This window comes from Cataglyphis hispanica, chromosome 5, assembly GCF_021464435.1.
Source record: "Cataglyphis hispanica isolate Lineage 1 chromosome 5, ULB_Chis1_1.0, whole genome shotgun sequence".
NCBI classification, from domain to species: Eukaryota; Metazoa; Arthropoda; class Insecta; order Hymenoptera; family Formicidae; genus Cataglyphis; species Cataglyphis hispanica.
The window spans coordinates 2,394,623-2,419,172 of NC_065958.1; the positions used below are offsets into that span (position 1 = coordinate 2,394,623).

The 24,550-nt window shown below is 33.1% G+C and overlaps 2 protein-coding genes and 1 long non-coding RNA gene across 5 annotated transcripts in view; 2 read left to right on the plus strand and 1 right to left on the minus strand.

Moving 5' to 3' along the window:
* The window catches only part of LOC126849737 (facilitated trehalose transporter Tret1), a 30,400-nt gene extending 14,177 nt beyond the window's left edge, over positions 1-16,223 (minus strand). Inside the window, exon 1 of one of the 2 annotated variants that reach the window (XM_050591888.1) lies at positions 16,200-16,223. In XM_050591888.1, the coding sequence (XP_050447845.1) occupies positions 16,200-16,202 (3 nt within the window). In that variant the 5' untranslated portion in view covers positions 16,203-16,223. Of the gene's footprint in view, positions 1-10,331; positions 10,571-16,199 lie in introns of those variants that run through there. The other variant, XM_050591887.1, reaches the window with a different exon arrangement.
* LOC126849739 (RING-box protein 2) overlaps positions 1-24,550 on the plus strand; it is a 52,339-nt gene that overhangs the window by 23,076 nt on the left and 4,713 nt on the right. The gene's annotated exons all lie outside the window — the stretch shown is intronic.
* Positions 11,686-13,858, plus strand: LOC126849741 (uncharacterized). The gene is made up of 3 exons (XR_007687446.1): positions 11,686-12,105; positions 13,142-13,253; positions 13,339-13,858. It is a non-coding gene; the product is annotated as an uncharacterized LOC126849741 (long non-coding RNA).

Consider the following 24,550-nt stretch of genomic DNA (forward strand, 5'->3'; position numbering starts at 1 on the left):
ATCAAAAGGAGTTTGTCTACTGATTTATATAACTTTCATAAAGTTTTTTTTAATTTTAGGTCACGCAGAAAAAAAAAATCCATTAGAGATAATCATATGTCATTTCTTCACTTATAGTTTTCTTAAAAAAGAAGACTATTTTTGATCTTTCTCTACATCCATAATTGTACTCATATCGAGTGATTGCAAGTTGTCTTGTTTTAAACTGCGATATCCATTTTCAACTCAACTTCATTCTCATTAATGCATTAAAAATTTAATCGACGCGTTGAACAAAGATACTTGAAGCTTTCATTTGTGCCATTAAATTTTATGGCGTTTATTATCGTTAATGCATTACATTGAAAAAACGCGATCGAATAAATACATATAAAAACTTAAATTTTTTATTCAGTCACTTGATTTGATTTAATGAAAATTATGAAACTAAAATAACTAAATTGATTTTGATTTAAAACATAGTATGGGCGCACAACACGACATGGCGCTTTATGCTGGCTGGCGCAACTATTGTACCGAAAAATCATCTCTTTATCCCGCTATTATCACGTGTCTTCTACATGCGAGATAAAGTTCATGCACGATGTTACGATATGAACTCTGACGTATCGGATGAAAACTGGACTGTTTGACGTAATGTTGCCAATTTGCTCTTGTACACGCTGACTTTTGTTCCGCGCGCTCTCTTACGGGGAAAAAAAATTCTGATATACATATTTAACGATTTACGAAAAAACCATTAACGAATCGTATCGTCCGTAATTGCATAATACCGATAATTCTGTTAATAAAGTGATACTGCAAAATCTTTTTAGACTCAAGATGACGATGACGAACTCTCCGATAAACATTCGACATTTTTTATATAAAACAGTTGCGACTATGAAATTGTTATTTTTCTGTGACAGATATCTGACGATTTTAATAATGGACATTGTTAGTTTGAAAAAATGATATAAAAACTATATATCGCATCATATATTAAACGTAAAAAATCTATAATTCTTTTAACGGAACGTTCAATAATTTTTTTTTCCCTCATCAGATGAAGAGGAGATAAAAAGTATCTGAGGAAGAACTTTAAAATTATAAATTTGGAGATTGATGGTTTGTATAATCCAATTATTACATTATTACATTGACGTGTTTAATTTAATGTAGTGTTCTTGATCTTGGACGCAGAATTATAATTTTTTTTTTTTCATAATCGATTAGGCATAATTATTCGCGGAAGTATGCCTTGAGAGACTTTCATTCCGTGATAATGGGAATATCCAAGATGATTTCCGCGTTTGTCCGGAATTTCTGTCTTTTGCTGTTTGTGTCAAAGGTCACTTGTATCAGAGAATTTTAAATAATATAGTGCTATTAAATCTATTAAATTTATTCAGATTAGAGTCAGGAAATAATTGTGTTATCTAATTAAAATATCCGGTGCACACCAAATTGTCATAAAGTTTTCTAAATAAATAGCGATATATAAGAAATAATAAAAACAAATTTTTGTTATGAATATTACTCACATAATAAGATAGATATTAATTACTAATCGATATCGAAACCTAACGGCAAATAATAGAATCATATGCAAAAAATTAGCAGCTATTCTTGATAGACAAAATTTCGGAGCAAAAAAACTTGTACAATTAATCTTCCATCTGAAATTGAACGCTTACTATAAGTCTCAAAAAAATTTATATTACATCGCATATCTGATAAAAAAAAATTATTGATAGGACATCTATATAATAATAGTGTTATCTTAATTAGAAATTTTGTTGACTTAAAATTTACTTGACAAAAATAAAATATGCATTTTCATATCTCATTTATCATTCAGATATTGATCTTTTTGTTGAAGACGAAAGGTAGTTTGCTAATAACGACTAGTAATGAATATATGATCTTTCTAAGTACACGTTTTAATGTCTTACGCATTTACACGTATATTCAGTCGCCATACGATCGATCGATTGAGTCAACTGCAACGAAGCACTCGACTTTGACGATTGTTGATCAAGGGATAATTCCATCAGCTGTTTTCGTGTCAAATATTGGCTAAGATTTCTTCACCTAGTAATGATTTCGCAAAGTCTAATTAGATTTTCAGATCGATTAATGTGTTCTTAAGAAACTTAATGCTTTTAAGGTGAACAAACTCCAGCAACGTATTATATTGGAGAAAATGAATTATTTTTGCATAAATTAAGATCGAGGAATAATCATTAAATTATTTAATATTATCAATTATCAATTATTTATCAGTTAAATGTGCTCTATATGTACCGATACATGCAAAGTCTTAATCTTCGATTCTAACTCTATTATATGTCAACAGAAAATATCTAGTTATCTATATATTCCTTTCATTCATTTATTTTTACAGGAGATTTAGTAAAAGTTTTGCAGCAGATTCTTTCAGTGTATCATAATGTTTTTTTATATTTTCTAAAAACGCTGAAAAATTCTCTTTTTTTTAGAAAAGAGTCTATAAACGATTATCGATATTATTTTTTATAACATTATTCAAATTTTCTATCGTACTCTTCTTCGAAAAGAAAAATAATAAGAAAAAAAAATATATATTTATGTGAAATATAATAACTTTTATAATACATTACGAAGAGGAACATTTAATTTCAATCTGTAACAAGTTTTATAAATCCATTCTTTAGCAACCAATGAAAATAAAATGTGTTTTGTCCTGACCGTATAATTCTATCAAGCGATTGTCTGCGTTACAAAGCAGACCGAACAAATTTCGCAACGTATCGAAATGTATTGTTACGTAATATAATTGAATCGCGAGCATGGTAATTGAATTGCAAAAATTGATCGTTGCCAGATCGTGAAATTCCTACGCATTGAAAACGTACGTATATTCGCGACCGATTATATCAAGAATTTATAAATATATACAGGTTTTGTTCCATCTCTAGCTAATTGATTTTTGTTCAGCAATTACATTCAATTGTATATTTCTTGTTATATGTATATGTTTGTGCGAGATTGCGAATATTAAAAATTTTAAATCAAATTAATATAACTAGAATCCAGAAATAATTCCATCAAAGCATACACAATTAAAAAATTCCGTATGGAAAAATTAATTTTACCAGACATTAACATGCAAAAACTGTTCAGGCAACGCAAATGTTCTTAGGATGTCGTAAAATAGTCTGTAAAAAAGACGATATTATCTTTGAGACTTTCATTAGACGTCTCTCTTGATGATTGTCGCGCATTGTCAAGTTCGCTATCAAGGATTTTCTAGATAATTATGGCGGAACATTTTCCGAATAACCTTGAACGCGAGTCTTCAACTATGTTGTGCAAGTCTCCGTGGACAGTATGCGAAATTAGATTTCTTATTTCTTTCTAAATCAGTTTCGCGGCCCACGCGAAATATTCTTAGTGCTTCCCAAGTGGTGTCTCTCGTCCGAATGATGCTATTTTTGTGATACGTGGAAGCCTGCCAAACTTGCGTACATTTTCGTTCTTAGTGAATGCTTCGTCATTTTGTTCCCGGTGTAATGAATGTGCATTCTTCCCCTTGGCGCAGAGTAATGTTGAGCGATTTCTTCGCGACGCTTCTTATCGTAATATAGGAGATATAGGAGTCATTGCGACGCTTACAATTAATTGCAACAATAATATCCGATAACATTTTCCAGTTAATGGAAATTATTATTATTATAAAATCATACGAATTCTAGATTGATTTTAACATCTCTGTAAATCTATAAACGATGTTATTTTATTATTAGTTTTGCTTTCGGAGATAAAAAATGTTTATAGGTAATTCCACTATGAACAGATTACGATTACAAAGCTATGCTAAATTTTTAGAATAAATTCTTAAAATAATATCTTTCTTTTAAAGGAAGATAAAATTTGTAGTCACAGCGTATATTTTCAAAGATAAACAAATTTATGTTAAATCTATAAAAAAAACGCTGCAAATGTTAATTTAATTTTTAGTAAATAAAAATGAGATTTATATATATATCAATATTATTAGATTTATATATATATATATAATTTTGTGTCTTACATCGCGTATATCATATATGTGTTGTCAGATTTACGATTGCTTTACGGAGATTGTGATCTCGCGATTCTTTAATCTTCTAATACGCAAATAACAGCCGCGACGCGAGCATGTGCCGCGTGAATAGTAAAGCGTGGGAGCAAAAATACGCAGCATGCTTTATGAAATTACGCATTGTATAAATAAGATACATCACGCTACCTCGTTGAGTCGAAACACACATGTATGTTCCGAAGCTTAATGTTCAAGCATTAATATATATGATAATTGTATACGATAATTATTTATTTTTTTTTTCTGATAAAACTGTCTGTTAACAAAAAGAAAAGTTATTACGAAGAATTTTTAAATAATTGTTTGATGATAGAAAAATCTGATAATATATATATGCGAATATATCTGATTATTAATATTGAATAATTTTTAAAACTCCTTTGATACGATTTGCTTAGTCAAGTATACGCTTAAACGTGTTGTGAACTTGATTAAATACATTTTTATCCCGATGATTTTAATTTAGAATTTCGCGTAAAGATCATGATTTGCATTAAACACCCGAGATTCGTTCATAGTCACTATTCGGACTAAGCAAAAGGTGTTTCGACCCGACGACGTTCTCTCTCTCTTAAAATAGCTCGTTAAAGAAGATCGAAGGAAAACGAATGTAGCGAGCAACAAGTGTCGAGATATCGCATTGCGTGAACGAAATCTCTTCTCTCTCATCTCATACCCCTTGCCAAAAATCGCAATCCAAATTGCATTTTAATTTAATATAACAATAAGAAACTATAGTATTAAAAGAAACTATAATAGAGAAAAAACTATAATATTAAATCAATAAAATATTTTAGACAATATTCGTTGATTGGATATATCATATCAAGCAAATCGTTAAATTACTTATTTCATTAAATGATTATCTATTTTCTCCCTCGATCTCCTCGTCCGCACGTCGCGATTATTCTTAATAATGGCCCTTCTCTCCTCTCTTTTCGCAATGTGAGTGTTGATTAGCATTCCAAACAAAAAAGGTCGTCTTCAATGATTTTAGAGCAATGATAGACGTACCGGCAGCGTGGGCATCCGCGGTGATTCCTGCTGATGCATTTTAGCGCTGCGTCCGAGACAATTAACGTGAAGATAAGTCGATTTCCGCGTCTTCCTGGCCAAAATATATTATTTCGCGCGACATACGGCGAGAGAATGAGAACAGCGATGATAGTGGCAATAGTGCATCGTGATATCTCTCACCTGTCATTTATTCGACGATATACGATCGGCTTTATCTAGACGCGACCAAATCCCATTTATACCTGTTATTTCCTATTACTCGGAAATTATTTATCCGCAAACGCGAAATCGCGGCCGTTGCACGTGAGATCATAGTGCGATGCATCCGTATACCGAATGTCCCCGTGCAAAATGATCCAAACGTGAGCATCGGGATTCCATCCGTGTCGGCAATAGTCCATAAAAGCGTTCGTGTATCTCGAGTATTAAAATCATCTACGTCAAACGCTGTTTTACAATATTTGCAGAGAATAAGCGATGATTCTTGGATTATTTTATGTGCAAAATCCCTTACACCACGCAAAATGGAAACTAAAATATCTTATGAGTTATCTATTTCGTGGATTATTTAATATTCTTTCTCTCTCTCTCTCTCTCTCTCTCTCTCTCTCTCTCTCTCTCTCTCTCGCTCTTCTTGATATTATTCGTTTTTAAAAATGATTATAACCGTTGCATCATTATCGATTTTCTTCTATTTATTATTTGAATGATTCGACCATAGACGAAGCATTCTTGTATGCAAAATATCTAAAATATTCAGAAAAAACATAGCAATGGAATTTTTTTTGGGGGGAGAAATTTAATTGCATTTAAATCAATTTTTTAACTGTAACATAAATTATCATTATTTAATGAAATGTTGAAATTGTTGCTATTTTTATCACGCATTGCAGAAGACAGCGTCAATTAACCAATTTGCTAATTTCACTTTATGCAGGAATTATTTCGAATTGTATGACAGTTTCATTCAGCACATACGAGATATCAATTATTTTATTGCCATTTTTATTAAGCAAATGTCAATATTCTTTACAACGCGTATCTGAATTCGCGTATGCCTCTTCCTTATGAAGCAACCCGTCTTGCATTCGAGCAAAACACTCAACGTTTCGTGCCGATAGATGGACAAGGAAGAACAAATATGAATATACATTCGCGCGTAGTATAAGTCGGTAATAATGCGAATTTTACTTGACTAACTATCCATCGGTATTCAATGTGCCTAATTAATAGCGAGTTTTGTAACATGATTGCATGCTTTCTCACTTATAAATTCCGCTCATTCGACTAAAGAAAAATGCACATTGCTTCGAAGACGTCGTGTTAAAAAAAAAAAAAAAAATTTAAATACGATTAATTATAATCTGCCATCAGGGAGAAAAATTTTATCGAGTAAAATTGGTCTTTTGATCAAGAAATTAAGATCTTCAAACGTGATATATAATTTTTTAAAGAACACTATAAATGTGTCATACTTCCTGCGTTTTTTTGCTTGCTCTTTCGATGTAAAGTGTGCATCGGACTTTCACTCATGACAATGAGTAATTTTTCAAATAGAACAACAAATGCTTATGCGAATGAGAAATTTTGTGTCCATAAATTTTATCACATTCACGGCGCGATATGGATTTTCCGGTCGTCCTTGGTATTTCAGACATAGATGTGTGGTATAGAAATAAAATTTGCGATTTATATTTTATCTTCATTCTCGTCCACCTTGAGACCCGCCAAGAATACATATTATCGGTCGATAGTATAGTTGTAGCAATTGGATGCAATGTATTTGAAAGTCGATATGTTTTATAACCGTGCCACGCGTGACACGGGAACGGGATCCGAGCAATTTCGAGAGTTAATGACAAAGTCGGATTTTCATCGTTAAAAATGGTTTATTCATGCTTTCTATCAGCGTTACAAAAGTATGAGATGAGGAAGATGAAAGAGATTCGGAGAGAAAGAGAGTATCGATGTTTTATTAATATACTTTCTGTTCAGTTTTATTTGACACTTTATTGTGTAATTGATGATATTATATCGAAACTGATACAGACGAAATAAAATGTGAATAATAAAGGAATCTCATATATTTACATTCTGTTTTTAAAGAACGTTGTTCTTTAAATTCAAATTTCCTCGCGTTAATCACACAAAATTCATGATTACAAATATTTTATATTTCAATAATTTTTAATTATTATAATTTAATTATTATTATATTAAGCATAAGAAACTTATTATTATTTATGATTCTGTTTGTTATGAAGAAGTTGATACAATAATGACCAGAAAAATGAAAAATATAATTTTTGCAAATGCTTCTTGATAATGCTTTTTTTTTTCTCTCGCTTGTTACTATCGATACTTCTTTTCTGATATAAGTGCGATACGTTTCTTCCGATAAGTCAGGTATCGATATTTTTCTTTCGATACTGTATCCTTAGGTAGATAAACACCGAGCCATCTGGAAGGTGATCTATGAACATAATGACTGGTTATCCAATCCTAAAAAAGAGTTCGAGGTGAACGGCGATCGGAATATAATCTTGATGATGCTACAACAAGAATCTGGGCAATTATTATTATTATTATTTGCAATAGGAAAAATAAGAAATATATTTCAATTTTCTTTATTATTTTAATTACGAAAGCAAAAAGTGATGCAATTAATCTGATTTATTTTCATATTTCAATAAGTTACTCTAAAGACAATTCCTTATGATTTCAATAATTAAATTTTAATTAAATTATTAAATCATCTAATTTATTAATTATATATAAAAATATATATCGGTTAAAAAAATATATAATTATTTGTTATATTAGATATATTTGACAATAGATTAATTAAAATGTTATTTGATGTTATTTGATTAGAAATCAAAAAGAATGAAATACTTTAAAAATATATTATTTGTGCCTGTTTATATAAGTTTACATAAAAACTAGATATAAATAGGAAATAAGATGAAATGAAAGCTAAGTAAAAAATCAATAAATATTTTTAGTTACGTATAAAGCCCAGGACTGGTCGACAATTTTCATCAAAGATTCATTCTAAATTGGTTACTCCGTGGCAACACACAAAATTCTCGAAAATCATTCGAATTTTAATTTAGCAAATCCGCGTGTTTGATCTTTCTCAATGAAACGTGACGGGTCTCGTGACACGGAGCACCTACTTAAAATCGTGTCATCTATTTTCAAACCATGTGTACAGAAAGTCCAAGTAAAACTAGATTGTCGTTATGCGAAATAACGCCTTTCCACGATTTTGCGTGAGCTTGATAAAGACAACCTATAAAAAAAGTTTCCTACTCAGTCTAAAAGCGTAGAAAAACATCTTTTTCTTCCATACTTTTCCTTGTCTCTTTTATCTTAAAATCAAAAATATTCGCATCGTCACTCAACACTTTCGGAAATTTCCTTCGTCGTGTGCATTACGTAACTCCAGACGGAGTGCATATCACGCGCCCTTGTGTAAATACCTCGGGAATGACTCCCGTCATGATTTTTTCTCCGATATTTTCCTACACAGAAAATCAACAACTTTTATTTCTTTGTTTTTTTTTTTTTCTTTTTAATTCTTTTTTAAGTCGTATATCGTACAATCGTTCCCACATACGATCCGAATAAACAGCGATTTACGTTGTTTTTTAAATAATTTATTATCGTTCCACCTGACTCTGGGTATGTGCATCGGCTTTACCTATATTATGCGCGCGCATACCGATCGATATTTCCGCAAAGAGAGCTGCACAACTCATATGCCAAGAGAGGCACGTTGTTCGGTCATCTTTCGCGATTACCGGTGAAAATCGCCGCGAAATAGCCGGTGGATTGCGGATTGAAATGGCGAAGTCTCACGATCAGGTATCGAAAAGTAGCGTAACCTTTAATCCGAAATCGGTATAATTTCAGTGAGTCTAGATTCGCGTTTCAGAGTTTACTTTTCGTTATGTCGAGTGGCACAGTTCGAGTAGCACGTTGGATGTTTGCATAATTATCGAAAATTCTCGGATTCGGCAAAATTAGACTGATTTTTTTTCCACAACAATTTATATATCTATCCGTGTATTTTGTCGCCGATTTTGCAAACGGAGAGATACGGCGAGTTCGACGAATAATAATCAATATCTTTCTCGAGAGAGCCTTCATATGGCTTTAAAATCGATGCGAGTGATAACGTAAAACATCGGGCAATTTTCCATGCGAAAGCACGTAATATCGTAACGCGATTTCGTGATTGAGAGAATCGTTAGACCGTGACATTCTCAACATGCCATTATGCGATTCTCGTTAAATATAGATTCTTCCAAATGATAATTAGGAATTACAGGCACGAAATAAAAATAACAGCAAAAAAAATCAGCAAGAGGGATAAGAATCGCGAATCGTTGAACGGAAAATAAATTATGAGATAAATTAATCGTACTGTATACATGTTTCATTTCACTCTGTCGCAACTTTTATGAATTAATTATATTGGGATAGAAAAATTTTATAGATTGTAAAGATTCAATTAATTAATTATTTGTGTGTGATGGAACAATTTGAAAACACATTTTGAATTAAAAATATTTCTTATAAATTTAATAAATTTATATATTAATTTAATGTAGCAATATATTTCCTATATTAGAGTTTTGTATAAACTAACTTTATATTTTTTTAAATTGAAGAAAAAAAATAAGATTTATTTCTTTTCTCTCTCCCTTATTTATTATTCGTGATCTAACGGTTTAAATTTTGCGAATCGCGATCTTGATGATAAAGAGAGACGAAGAAGCCAAAATCCGTAGATAACGATGCAACTTGGGCATAAGAAAGGGAAGAGAGAGGGAGAAAGAAGGGGGACCGGGAAAAGAGAGTTCGCGACCGGAAAGCCGCAAAAAAAAAAAAAAGAAAAGACATGCCATCGAGTCGGCAGACGCCTGCCCGCCGCCAGTGCAGTGGAAATTTCCAGAGGCTTAAGGGTGGGGAAGACGGAGAATGGGAAAGAGAGAGAGAGAGAAATAGAGTGATTGTATGTGTGTGTACATGTACCCGATGGTTCAATGAGTGAGCGAGCGAGGGTGACTGTCGTCGAACGGGAGGTGGAAAACCGGCAGCCGGCTTCTGAAAATCAGACAGCGACCGCGGAGAGAAAACGAACTCGCGGAGCTCGTGTACGCGGATTTATCTTGTGCCCGGGGGATGATGGTGATCTTACCTTCGTTCTGGCGAAGGGCGCCAGGCATAGGGGCCATGGCTGCATCATCTGCCTCTTCTTTTGGGAGCCGGGCATCTTGTCGGCGCGTAGATAACGAGAAGGGGTAGATTGACGATGATGACAGAGAACGGATGGTCGTTCACGTTCTCACACTTTCTCGTGGATACCGTGTGTGTCGGCCTTATTTCTGTACAATCGTGATTGTCTGGGAACCTTGGCGTCCGTAAATCATCGGCCGCTTTCGCCGACGAGTCGAGTTTACTTCCGCTTGTGCCCCTCGCGGGCGACGCCGATGCAACGCGGAGAGGTCGCGCGCCGACTCTCTCACTTCGTCGATGAACGGCTGATGAACAGCCGGTGCGTGCAGTGCGCGTCGATCGCTCGGCGAATGCGTGTGTAGGTGATGTACGCAGGTGCGTGCGAGCGCGCGCGTACGTGCGTGCGATATGTACAGTCAGACACGCTCACACGTGGCTCTGTTTTGACAGCGGATAGGATACTAGCTCTAGCTGCGCTGTGACGGAACGAACGTGACGTTTGACAAAGCGATGCGTCGTCGTTGCGCTTTCTCTCCCACGTAAACGCTTTCGATCGATCGCATTCGATACTATATATCTATCGTCGGCGTACGTGCGTGCGTGCAAGAGAGCCTTGCGCCGGTGTACGCGGGACCCTGTATTACGCACCCTCGAAAGACGTGCGATGCGAGGAGACGGTGTCTGAAAATGTGACGTGTTTCTTGTCTCGAAAATTTTCCGTATTTTCACGCCGTGCACTGCTATCTATATCGCACCACTATACCGACTTCGAAATATGATGTAATTTTCGTTTACGGGAAAAAGGGGGTCCCGCAGATCCCTCTTTGCGAGGATGATCGAGAGATCGAATTTCTCTCTCTCTCTCTCTCTCTCTGTCTCGTAATTGCAAGATGTTATCCGTTTGTATGTCACTGCCTTATCTCGACGACGTATGTGATGCCCTCCGTCTGTGCTTAGCTTGCGACTTGATGTTGTGATGACAGATGACGTCAAATTCCTGATGATGATCCGGCTGTTGTTCGAGAACTGGGTTCAAAGATATCGGTTTATCCTCGCTTGTAGTTTTCACAACGGATGCAGATTTGTTATTATTTGCACCTCGTGTGATCGATTCTCGCGTGTCGATCGTCTCACGAAAACGTGGTCGGCATGGAAAAGTATGGTGTGTTACGTGTGTTTTGGGGAACTTTGCTAATCGGTTCGGGGGGTTTGTCTCTTTTATATACACGTCGCTGCGGATATAAGCGCCGCCTTCTCGCGCTCCGGTGCGTCTGGGGATGGACGCGCCGCATCGCGGCGCGGCGGGATCAAAGGGGTTAAGAGAGGGAGGAGAGACGCGCGACTGCGCCGGGAAATTATTACAGATCGGTGAGACATAACGCCGACATACGGTACAAGTTACACCGGAGAACGCAATACCAGAGGCACGTTTCGTCTGTAGAACGAAGCGCCGGGTTGCGTCAGCATTTGACACAAAATCTTGGGAGGGGAAGAGTTTGACATTAAATCAGTTTGCACTCGCTCAAAAGTTTTTTCATTAACGCTCATCAGCGCGAAACTAAAATGTTTTCTTTTATCTCTACGATGAAAATGAAAAGCAACTTTTGCGAAACTACTCGAAAAGAGAGATACATGTATTCTTTTTAATCAGCGCGAATGAAGAAATCTTGATGCGATTTTCACCGGCTCTGGCTTGTTTCAAGTTCTCAACAAAGTTCTTAAACAAATCTACTTCTGTTAGTAAAACTGCAAAAACATTTGGAATGATGTTCCTTTCATCTTGCCGGCATGATAAGAACAAAAATAAAATCGCGTATTATGACAATTATTAAATAATGTAAATGTATTTATTGTTGGCGATTTCGTATAAAAGATAGAACATTTTAATTTTTTGATCACATATAAAATTAGTTTCGTTATATTTATATTATTACTAGAAATAATTTGGAAAATACATGATGCAATATCACGAGTGTCCGCAAAGGGGAGGAGGGAAAGAGACAAGGACTGGCACATGCCTCCCTTGGAAAATGAAAAAAAAAAAGAATTATAATTCTATTATACATTAATACTAAAAGATATATAAATATTAAAGCATATGTTTCAATCGATCCGAGTGACATTTTATGTTTTGCCCCTTCCACCCTCCCCTGAAAAAATCTTGCGGACGCCCTTGGATGCAACGTGAATTTATTTTGAATTACTATGAATTTTCCGCGTTTCGAATCTTGAATTTGTCACTAAAATAATACGTTTTTAATTCCGATAATATCTCAATGGAACAGATTTTCTAAAATAAGTATTCTTTATCATCTTTCGTGCGAACATCTGTGTTTATATTAGCCGCGTTACACATAAAGTTTATTTCAAAATATTACTTTTGGAGTGTTATATTTTAACTTTTTTATATTTTTTGAGATACTAACAAAAAGTACTCATATTGTATTAACGATTGTACCGTTATATATATACATATATCATTATACAATAATATTTCACGCGATAATTTGCGAAATATGCCACACTCTTTGTCTTTCTCATTTAGAGGTTTATTTTGTAATTTTTAATGATGTTATCATTGCGCAGCTTATTTTCCATTACGTTTTAGCTTATCGGAAACTTATCTTTAGCTAATCTACTTCTATTCAGAACATGAATTAATAGATATTTATTGTTTTTTTAAATATACGTACAAAACGCATGCATGCATTTTTTTAGGATAATCGAAAAATGTATTAAATTTCAAAATAAATTTAAAATAAATATTTACAGATTGCCTCTAATATCTAAAATTCGTAACGATATTTTCTTCTGAAGATCAAGTATCTTATTTGATGTTGCTAAGGCAATTTTGAAAATATATAAAGGCTTGGCGGTAAACTCGGTAAGGAAATTGTGCTCGGATAATTAGCTGAAGCGTCTTCGTTTCTATCGAGTAATTATGCACGTAAAAAAATTTCTGTTTTCAGAGGATGATGCGAAATTATTTGCAATGGATATGAAATATGAATTGTTTGCGCATAATTCTCCGCATAATTACTGATTAGAGGATTGCGTCACGAAACGCGTGGTGAGGGCCCGAGCGACATTCGTCGTCTTTCGTCCCGGAATGCTCATCGAGGTAGATAGGTAGGTTTCAGAGACGGCGCAGTCTCGGTCGAAGCTTCGAGACGTTCGACCTCGTTCGGCCATGTATGCAGTAGCCAGTCCTGTCTTCTCCGTCTCTTCGTTTCACATCCAGAGCCGTAGAAGTCTCAAATCATTCCTTCCTCCTACATCTCTGGTTCTTTTTACGCTCGTACTTACAATTAATGTCTATTTAAAGTCCTACGATTGAAATAGACGATTTTTGGCTTGACGTATAAGTCATCATTAGTGTATAAACTTTATGTCTTTCTTTTTATCCCAGTTATTTGATTTCATATGATGTATAAGAGTAAAAAGAAGATCTCCCAAAAGAAGAAGAATAAACGAATTTTTTTTTTTTTTTTTATATGCTTGAATACGAAGTATTCTATTTCGTCACAATTTTAGAAGATTTAAAATTAAAATTATAAGAAAGAATTGTGGTTTATAATGTCATGGTTGCCATATATTACAGCTGTTCTGTGCTAGAAAGATTTTATTCTGTTTAGAATGAAATATATTGTTAGAACTTTTAAACCCTTTAAAAGAAATATATTGTAAAAGTTGATGAAGGGATGACTATGCGAAGAAGCTATTGATTATTTTTTAAATTTTTAATAAGATTAGATTAGAATTTTTCACAAAGATTAGATAAAAATTACTAAATGCAAATCCGATATTAAAATTAATATTATAATTTATTATAATTTATTATAATATATATTCTAATTATATATTATAATATATACTATAATATATATATATATATATATATTCTAATTTATTATAACTTATTATAATATATAAATAATTGAAATAACGATAATAAATTTAAAATAATGGACTGTCTCTCTGTCTCTTCTTTTTTAATATGACAAATAATAGAAATAATTGAAAATATAAATAAATTATTTGATAGCAGTTCGGTGATTCCTTTTACCGTTGTAAGTACAATTAAGTGAGAATACTGGCAGACAAGAGCTAAGGCGCGGGTATTTCTACTTAATTGTTTATACTCTGACAATGATAACTAATAAAAATATAACATCTATTTTTTATTAGTTATTATTATATCTGATTTTATATATAAATTTCACGATTCTTAGCATGCGTCGGGCTCATCTTCGTCATTTCATCTTCTGTCATTGAAGAAGAATTGAAATTCTTTTTCGTAAAAATACCATAAATTACCGAGTATTTTCAGTGCACTTGTTTACGCTAACATTGAAACTTTCTACGACGAATTGTCGGGCTAATGAGCGATTTCAAAAGATTTCCTCTGTTTCTAACGAGAGGAAGTATAAAAATTCGCTTGTGATCAGCGGTAAAGGCTTCCACGACCGCGAACTGATTGGTAAAAGCAGAAGAAGACAAGTCTATGATTTTCTTTTTGCAGCTGTTTTAAATTTCACGTACGATATGCTAATAATGGTTTAGTAATTTATTAAAAATGATTGAGCAATCTGTTTTTATCGACAATATTATACATTTATATTTATTGTCGACCAAGAATACACAGTCACTACTAGCAATTATTTGAAGGAACTTTATGACCTGTACAAATTCTTTGAAGGAAGAAAGTAATTGGCTTAGAGGCGATGTATGTATAAGTCATTTATACGTTGTCTGCGTGCAAGCTAGTAGTAACTTTAATTAGTTATTCATAGCTTCGCGATTCGCATCATTATTTGTATCACTAGACGAAAAAGCGAGTATTTTTATTATACCTTATTACGATAAAAAAAAAAAGGAATATATTAGAGAATATTTATCTTGTAAAATATTTAAAAATAAGGGCACAAACTCTATCAAAATTTTCGCGAAGAGAAATCAAATTAGCTCTTGTTTTATCAAAAGATATTAATGCTTCATATAATCTCGAATATCTCGCATATCGAATGCATCCGCTAATTTTATTATTTAAAATATTTTGTCGATACAAACACGCATGTGAGCGATTCGAAGTGTTTATTCTGATGACGTTTTATATTAAGAAGGACGAGGACTCTCAAGTGTGAGAGTCAAAGGTCTTCAAACGACACCCGCAACCCCACCAGCTGAACTTGGAACGATTCCATTCAAAGAATACGTCTCGCTTTAATCAATTCTGTATTTACGATTTGCCACTGTACACCGCGAAACATTGCACATTGAATGCAATACGCTTTATAGAACATGCAGATCGAATGGCTGCATTCTATTAACAATAAGATATTCACAGACGGAGCGATTTGTCGCGTCAGATTTATCAAGTCTCTAAATTTGATAATAGCAAAATATATATATTGTATTTAAAGAGTTCTGGCATTTAAAATACCACTTTACGGTATGAGTCTTATCCGATATTCAATGTTAATTTGCATAAACATTTTTTTTAAATTGAATTTAAAAACGTCATTTTAATTTGTAAAATGTATTATGTAAATGTATTTGTAAATGTGATTCAGCTCATTTATAAATCAATTTATCGCGACATAATAAAAGTTTAAATGAAAATACTAAATCGAAAATATGATTGCATATGAATAATGCAAAAGGCAATTTTGCATGTAATTACTGTTTTTTAAAAACAACTTTTTATGAAAAGTTAAAAAATTACATATGAAACAAATAGATAAGCAATTATGTGCGTATATAAATAGTTATAAGCGTGGACAACTTAATATACGCGAATATTTGTCAAGATATTTAGGAAAAATCTTACCATTTTTACTTTGAGATAATCAGTTCCAGAGGAAGCGAAACTTGTGCCTGTCAAGGATCGATATACTGCGGCTGTGAAATTGGAAAAATATCGATGATCGTGTGAAAAAGTTCCTTATCATCGAGGAATGAACATGCACAGTCTGTCTCACGATCATTACTGCCATGTAAAGCACACTTCTAAAGTAACTACGACACAACACGCAAAAAGCTATTCATATTCATTCGTTTTTCCATTTCCCGCTTTTAAAGCGCATTAACATCAGCGTAATGTAATCTGAATAAAGCGTGAAGTTTTCGAGAAAATCCAAAAATTATAATTATACTTTGACAAGCGTGCATTATATTTGGGTGCATCAAAAACTGATGCACTTTTATCTTATGATAAATTCGCACGGTATTGTATCGGAAAAATTGACATAAATAACACAGAATCTTTTATCTTTGTTACATTTTTCCTATCAAATTTTTTTATAATTATTGTAGCACAATTTATATATAAAATTTATATATAAAAATTACACATTATATATAATAATAAAATAGATATAATAATAAAAGATTCCTTTATAAATGAGTCAAATTTTCCGATCACGCGTGATTTTGCGCCCCTTTGAGCACAATGGAATATTTTACTCTTTATCTATTTGAAGTAGTTGAAGCGAAAACACTTGCTAATCTTTTCTAACAACTTTAAACGGAGTCTTCTGCCGGTACCTTTCCTATGTTGTTGTCGCAAGGGGCGAAGGTCAAAAATAAGCGCGTGCATGAACCCGGAAATGCATAGAAATATTTAAAGTTGACATTGACAAAGAGCCACAAACACATTCCTTTCTACATTAATGTGATTATCTATGGATTATTCATCAAATCTGATTAACTTGATTTGACGTAAATAATACTACGCCTTGTGTTTACGGTGAAAAAATACAAACATCTGTCTAATTTATGTCATTTGTAAGTAAAATTCGAATGCAAAATATAAACGTGACCGGTATCCAGCTTCATTTGTTTAATATGTTTAATGGAAATCTATCTAAGCGTATATCTAAGTGCAGTCTATCTATCTATATATCTAAGAAAATTAAGCGTGATAAAAATCTTGCTAATCGAGATTGGAAAAAAATATTGTTGTTCAAGAATTACATATATCAAGCCGCAAAAAAAATATATTAAGAATATAAAAATAAATAGTCAAAATTGTGAACCGATTTGTCTTTGGCAAACGATTAATCAAAAGTTTTGGTTCTCGTTATCAATATCAAATATTTTGGTAATTCGATATAAAATCAAAAATACATAGGATGTAACGTGCAGTCGAAAAAGGAGGAATTTCTGCAAAAAATAAATAAAAGACGTTAAATAAAAATATTAATTCAATATTTTAAGAGACTCGTAGACATCTCTGTAAAAGATCATAAATTTCGCGAAACATACGTAACGAAACGCAACCTAACATGTGCATATGTATACTTAACAAGTGTATCTTTCGTACGCAATTTGTCATTCGCAAATGTATTCGCGCATGTATTTATCATTGCCATAAAACGTTAGAACCTCGCCTGCATATTGAGCAGAATTATTATTGAACAAACGTAAAACATTATTGAATATGCGCAGTCTGCACGATGCTGAGTAACGTGAGTTAGTTGAATATTAATTGCGCGCGAACTATTATCTTCTTATTCTGCCTCTCTCTCTCTCTCTATTCGCTATCGCGGCGGTGAGACGTTCTACAATAATGATTGCCACATGATGAGTTTTGATTCATTATTCAAGATATATCACAAAGTAGCACGGCTTTTGACAAGTCGCAGTTGGAAGAGAATAATTCTCTTATTGTATAAGACGAAAAGTTCCTTCTTCTCTATTGTAAAGAATAAAGTTGGAATTCATCGTGCATATTGTGTCAAACAAATGGTCTCGTGTGAAAAAATCTTTTTCTAGAAAATAATTGGCACTCTTTGTCATCTCTTTCTCTCTCGTTCGCTGTATCTGTACATGGTCGCTATCTACTGCTAAATATAGTCGCTCCTCATTTTACAATATGCTATGATTATTGTGCATTTTGCTTTAGCAAGAATCAGGAAATGTAGTACAATCGTGTAAATATGAAATTTTTTATATAATAAATGTTATTAATTTTTGAAATTTTTTCGAGCTTTAAAAATTTTGTTCGAAAACGAAGTACGAAAACATTCCATTGTACTTTTATTTTTGAAAGAGGAATCACCTCGATTGTATCAAGATTCCCTATCTCGTATTCTTCAGTTTATTCTTTATCGAATGTGAAAATTTGATGCAGCTGCATTTTTTACATAATTTATTAAGTTTTAATATTAAATATCTCGTTAATGAAGTATATCCTCCTTAATCAAGTTAAAATTCTCTTACTCAAAGTCTACTCGATATTACAATTTTTCGACAAGAGACGTGATTGCTTTAAACATTATTTATTATTAGAATAATTAATTTTTATACATCTTTGTATTTAATAATTATCGATACAATCGCTCAAATAGATCTATATCACGATGCACGCCTGCCCGCGTTTACTTTATTCTTATGTAATGCGAAGATACAGTATCGTCCCGCGTTATCATTGTGCTAACCGTGAACTTGACCTATTCCGTTCCTCCGACGAGAAAAGGCCGCGGTTTTACGGACGGCTCGCACGTGTCGCTCGTGCAATCGAGCATGCATCGATTCGCGCGGTTACGAGCCTTTTTTCCTTCCGATCGTTTCCATTCTCCCCCCATCCCTCTTAGTCATTGTATAATATCACGGGCGAATTGATCAGGATTAACGGACGGCTAATGTTTTTGTTAATAACAAGAAAAAGTATCCGTCAAGATTTCAACAGGTCTGCATGTAAATCACGATAGAGATTTCGGAAACAGAACTAAAATTAGCTCGAGGAAGATGAAATAATTCCATCAGTAGTTCATTACGTTTCTAATCAAAATAAATAAGAAAGTCGCCAGTTAAGACAATTTTTTTTGAATTTTTTGTACATGTTGTGCAATCGATTTCGTAACTCGTAATAGGATTTTCCGCGAGAATTAAAGCAATTTTTGCCCTCGTTCGTGCCTGGTCGATACTGCGACGAATCGACGAAACAAAGACGGTAATTGTATGTTCGCGGAAAAGGTCATATGACTAGATTATTAACACAATTAGGGTCCAATTGGCTATTTCTCCTTCTGCTTAAAAATTTAAACTGTCAAGAATAATAACCACTTGTGAAATAATATTTCGTGAATAAATAATCACGCGCATTAGATATTGTATTATATACTTTAGATACTTTTTCATTTTTTTTTTATTTTGTTGCGACATCATAAAATTTAATTGCTATTTAATTGCTTTTTAATTGCTATTAAATGGCTATTCTGATAATGACAATTTGGATATGACCATCTTTCAAGAGTTGCCGTTTTTTTTTTGTTTGTTTTTTTTTATGATATAAGTCATATTCAGAAATTCACTATCAGTACTGGAAATCTATAATTCACTCTTCTCGAACGTATATTATAGATTTCTAGTACTAGCAGTGAATTTTTGAACACGGTATAGCCGTATTGAAAAAGCATATGCAAATGAAGTTTCCGCGCTTCTCGTATTGATCAATCGATTCGAGTCGTAGTTGGACCGCCACGCGCGAGCACGATCTATCGCTTAAAAGGCTAATCTGACTCTCCACGAATCTATTAATAACCCAAGGCAATTAATTAAGGAACCGAACCAGGAGTCTCAATGCTTCTCTCGAACGCTCAGACAATTAATGCACACAATGCTCTCATTGCACGCGATCATTATAAGTATCGCCATTCCGTAATTGCGTGGTTAGAAATACGCGCGTATTTCTCCGTAATTGGAATACCTTATCCCATCCGTTTCAATGAGTTATTCTAAGAGAGAAGCCCTCGATTTATATCTCAATCTCGAATCTATTTGCGATCGTCCGTGAACGAAACACTTATCATCGCCGTGAAAATATTATGTACCTTCTGTGAGAAATGGCATCGGACTATCGATGTACGTAGCAAAAGTTTTACTTCTACTTTGCACGTCGGAAAATTTATTTTCTGGTGAACTTGAAAATATCGCGAGTTGGCGATAACGCGACTACGCTCTTCCTGGGAGCCGCGTTTGCGATAATAATTAAACTAAATAGTAATAGTTAAAAAATATACAAGAGAAAAATTATTTCCCGTAGTTTTTTTACACTAAATACTGAATTTTAAATTGCTTCATCAAATTTTGAGAAACTGTGTGATCAAAGTTGTGAAAAAAAATGAATATACTATATAATATTTTTAATATTTTAGTATAATATTTAGATAATATTTTTTATGTTATAACGGTATATAACATACAGGAAAAATTCTGTTGTAATCCAAATTATCAGAATCAAGAAACTACGAAAAATGATTACTTTTTTCTCATATTTGGAAAAAATTATTTTTTCTCAAACTGTAATTGAATATGTCATATTATAAATAATAACGTATCCCGTCAAAAGATTTTCGCGCGATATATATTTGCGATTCAGTCTTTGACATTGAAATATCAGACCGCAATTTGTTCGGCCATCGTCCCACCAGGGACGAAATCATGCGGATTAAAGGATCACGCAACAATGAGCGCTTAATGAACGGAATCATACAACGATGTTGTGTCGCGAGCGGCGCTGCCACTAACAATTGTATTATTATATTATATGCAGTATAATTGATAGTGGGGAAATACCGTAAAATCTGAATGTCGACTGTATGCGACATTAAACTTTGGCTTTCCACAATTGTTAATCGCGGTGAATTGATTATAATTGTTTAATGCTGATGTAACGTCCGTGAATATATGTTAATCGAATGTGTATGCAAAATATTTTGTTTCTTCCATGTACTCTGTAATTTGGACTTTGCCCAATATTAGTTAACATGACATTTTACTGAAAAAGATAGAGACAGAAAAAATGTATATATGATGAAGTACCTTGTGTGATACATTAGTAATCTCTCTTGAGAATTTATATATATATATATATTGCGCACGAATTGTTTGATAAAATTGATATAAGAGGTAAGAGGCCTCGCACACTAATAGAGGGCCAAAAAGATTGTCGATAAAACGAAACGCGGCGTATGCAACCTGATTTAATGAAAATATATTGGCACGCGTTACGTCATGTGTGTAACGCGATTGAAATAGATTATTCATCATGACGCAACACGATACTTATAAGCAACACAATGTAAAATTTAATAATGTCGATAAGGACGGAAAATTTTCCACACTAGGGTACATAAATTATTCGATGTAACAAGACGAAAAATTATATAGGAACTCTTAACTATATATAATATAATCGTTAAAAGTAACGCGATTGTACGAAATCTCAAGAATATGAATCCTTTTTAAAGTCGGTTCGTTTTTTTTTTAATTTTAAAATTTAATTGGAAAGATATAAAATGTATGAAATTATACTCAATATATTTTCAACATTCTAAGACTATAATCTTCTTTAATAGTATAAATTTAATCTCTTTTAATAATATATATTCTAAGAATATAATATAAATCTAAGAAAAATTTCTGGAATTTAGTGTTTTTTTTTTTTTTTATCCAAAGAATCATAGATTCCAATTGAAAAATTTATAAAGATACAGATCAGAAGTATCAAATAAAATTGGAATTTTTGCATCAGTTTTTGTTTCGATTCTAAATCAAAAAAACATTCTTTTTAGCATCAATATCTATTATAACGTGGAAATTCTAATCGAAATCTGCTGTTCCTGGGAAAATCTTGAAAATTTTCTGTGCTTAATTAGAAAGAGCCTTTTTTTAAACAAATCTATAAATTTATCGATCGAATTCCGGTGATTTGAATAATTAGAAAATTGTACGTTTATATTGCAAATTAAAATAAGATGGAACGAGATCGAAATATTTAGATAAATTATTTTAAAGAGGATCCCTCTTATTGTCCGATATAATATGAAAAGCTGCAAAAAATAATGACTCGCGGAATTTTGTCTGACATCTGCAAATTATTTGTCAAGATTAAAATCTATTTCAGCACCTTTCTCGTGCACTTTACTTTATCTAAAATCTCAGAACACGCATCCGCGTATGAGAGATTCTAATCTAAAAATCTACCACGCGACGAAATTCTTTTCGAATCAAATCGAACGATCGCGGCGCTTATCGCGGTGATCGTCCTCGTCGCGATGACGGCATCTTCGTCGCACTTAATTGGCCCAATGGCTCGACTGAGTCCGGGGGCACGTCCAAGGCATGCATGCCCCGATCCCCCAGAGGGGGTCAACGAGAAACTGACACCCATCGCCCTTCTCTCTTGCACCCCCTTCCCCACAAGCAGAACTCGTCGAGAATTAATCGACGATGCGTCGACAGATAACGATGGAAATTTCTTCCTTGTCAATCGACGCTTTGATTGAGTCGTATCGACGTAAGTGCGCTACCGGGATATGCTCGGCACGGATGCAGGCGAGAGGGCAGATCAGCGCCAAGTTAGAGGCAGGTCGTGGTTTTTTTCCTTTCTTCAAAGGAATTCCTTCTGTTCACCTTCCCGTGTCATTTTTTAAAAAAAAAGATAATTTTTTTGATGCAAGAAACGATGAATATTTTTATAATCGAACAATTTGTAGAGATAAAAAGAACGGCGTTGTGTTTTTGTTACACAGAAAATAATGATAGAATATAAAAAAAAAAAAATGATATTGATATTAAGATTGATGTAGCAGACATCAATCTTAATATCAATAATGTATGTTAAATTGCGTACACATTCACATGCGTTAAAAATTGACGAATGTTAGATGTCCAGACGGAAGAAAGGAGACGGCCCTTATGATGTGTTTTATTTATCATTAACGCGAGTTGTTCAGAGAACGATGGGTGTGTTCCTCTATATACACTGGACGCATATCAGATGGTTAATGCAGTCGGATCCGTTAGATAAGCCTATGGAATTCTACTGGACACTTACAGTCGCGTGAGCACATTCAAGCGATACTTGATACCCGCTTTGGCGGCAGGTACGACAGGAGAGACGGACGGTTTATATTTTTCGCTATGCGAGCGATGGAGCGAGAAAAAAAATAAATAGAAAATATTTGCAGTTTATATACATAATACATATATATATAATACAATTATATTTCTCTGAAAATGTATATATTAATTCGGCTCTATTTTTGCCCCCTTTTTATTTATGCGATAATATGCTCTTGTACTCGCGAGTTTTAATATGTATCTTTAAATTTTATATGCTTTAATTTATATTTTTAATAGATAATTTAAATAAAATATGTATGGAAAAATTAGATACACACACATATATGATTTTAATATCGTATGGAATAATATGTTTGTTAAACTCTCGAATTTGTTTTATGTGCGAGAAACTATTTTTTAATAATATTAATATTACAATACATTCTACAATTGAGAATGAGTTAATACAAAAAAAAATTGTTAGGATTTTTTAAATATATTAAAATAACATTTTGATGTTCGTTACAAATACGAATTTGTTTTTTATGATTGCACTGAGTGCAATGACAATAATTGTTGGAATAATTTATTCTGCCGAGATAAAATGATATTTCACATTTCCGTACAAGAAAACAAAAAATTAGCCGAACAAATTGTCCAGATTCATTCTATCTCAATTTTAAATTTAATGATACAATATAACGATCTAATTAATAATTTGATCACAACTATAAAAATATAATCGAAATATTTCTTTTTAAAAGTAATTCCTCGCTAAGTATCATGAATTTTCATTATAGTAGAGATGTAGAGTCTCCCTTTCTCTCTCTTTCTTTTTCCATCTCTTTCTATTTCTCTCTATCAACCTATTATTACATTGCATTCTATAAGAACCTGAGATGAGTTAATTCTAGAATTATCTACAATAATATTTATTTTATATAGAATTATCTAATGTTTATTTAGCATTATATATATATATATATATATATATATATATATATATATATAATGATGAGAGATAAATAAAGCAACGTAATGTTCTGTGCTATTTCCGTCACGCAAGTTATCGGCGTTTCATGTTTCACATTGCATCTGTTTATCCGTACACGTTCATATATACTTATAGTCGAATAATCAATGCAAAATAGAGAGCTAGAAATAAATTTTCCGCGATCGTGAAGCGTATAATACATAAATTGCCTTCGAGTTATATGTCATTTTCGTACGATTGGCTACCGCGTGCCAAAAAGATTAAAAATCGCGCACGTGCAATCGTCTCCTCGACGCCTGTCTTACGCGATGCACGTCCCTTTAATTCTAAAGATT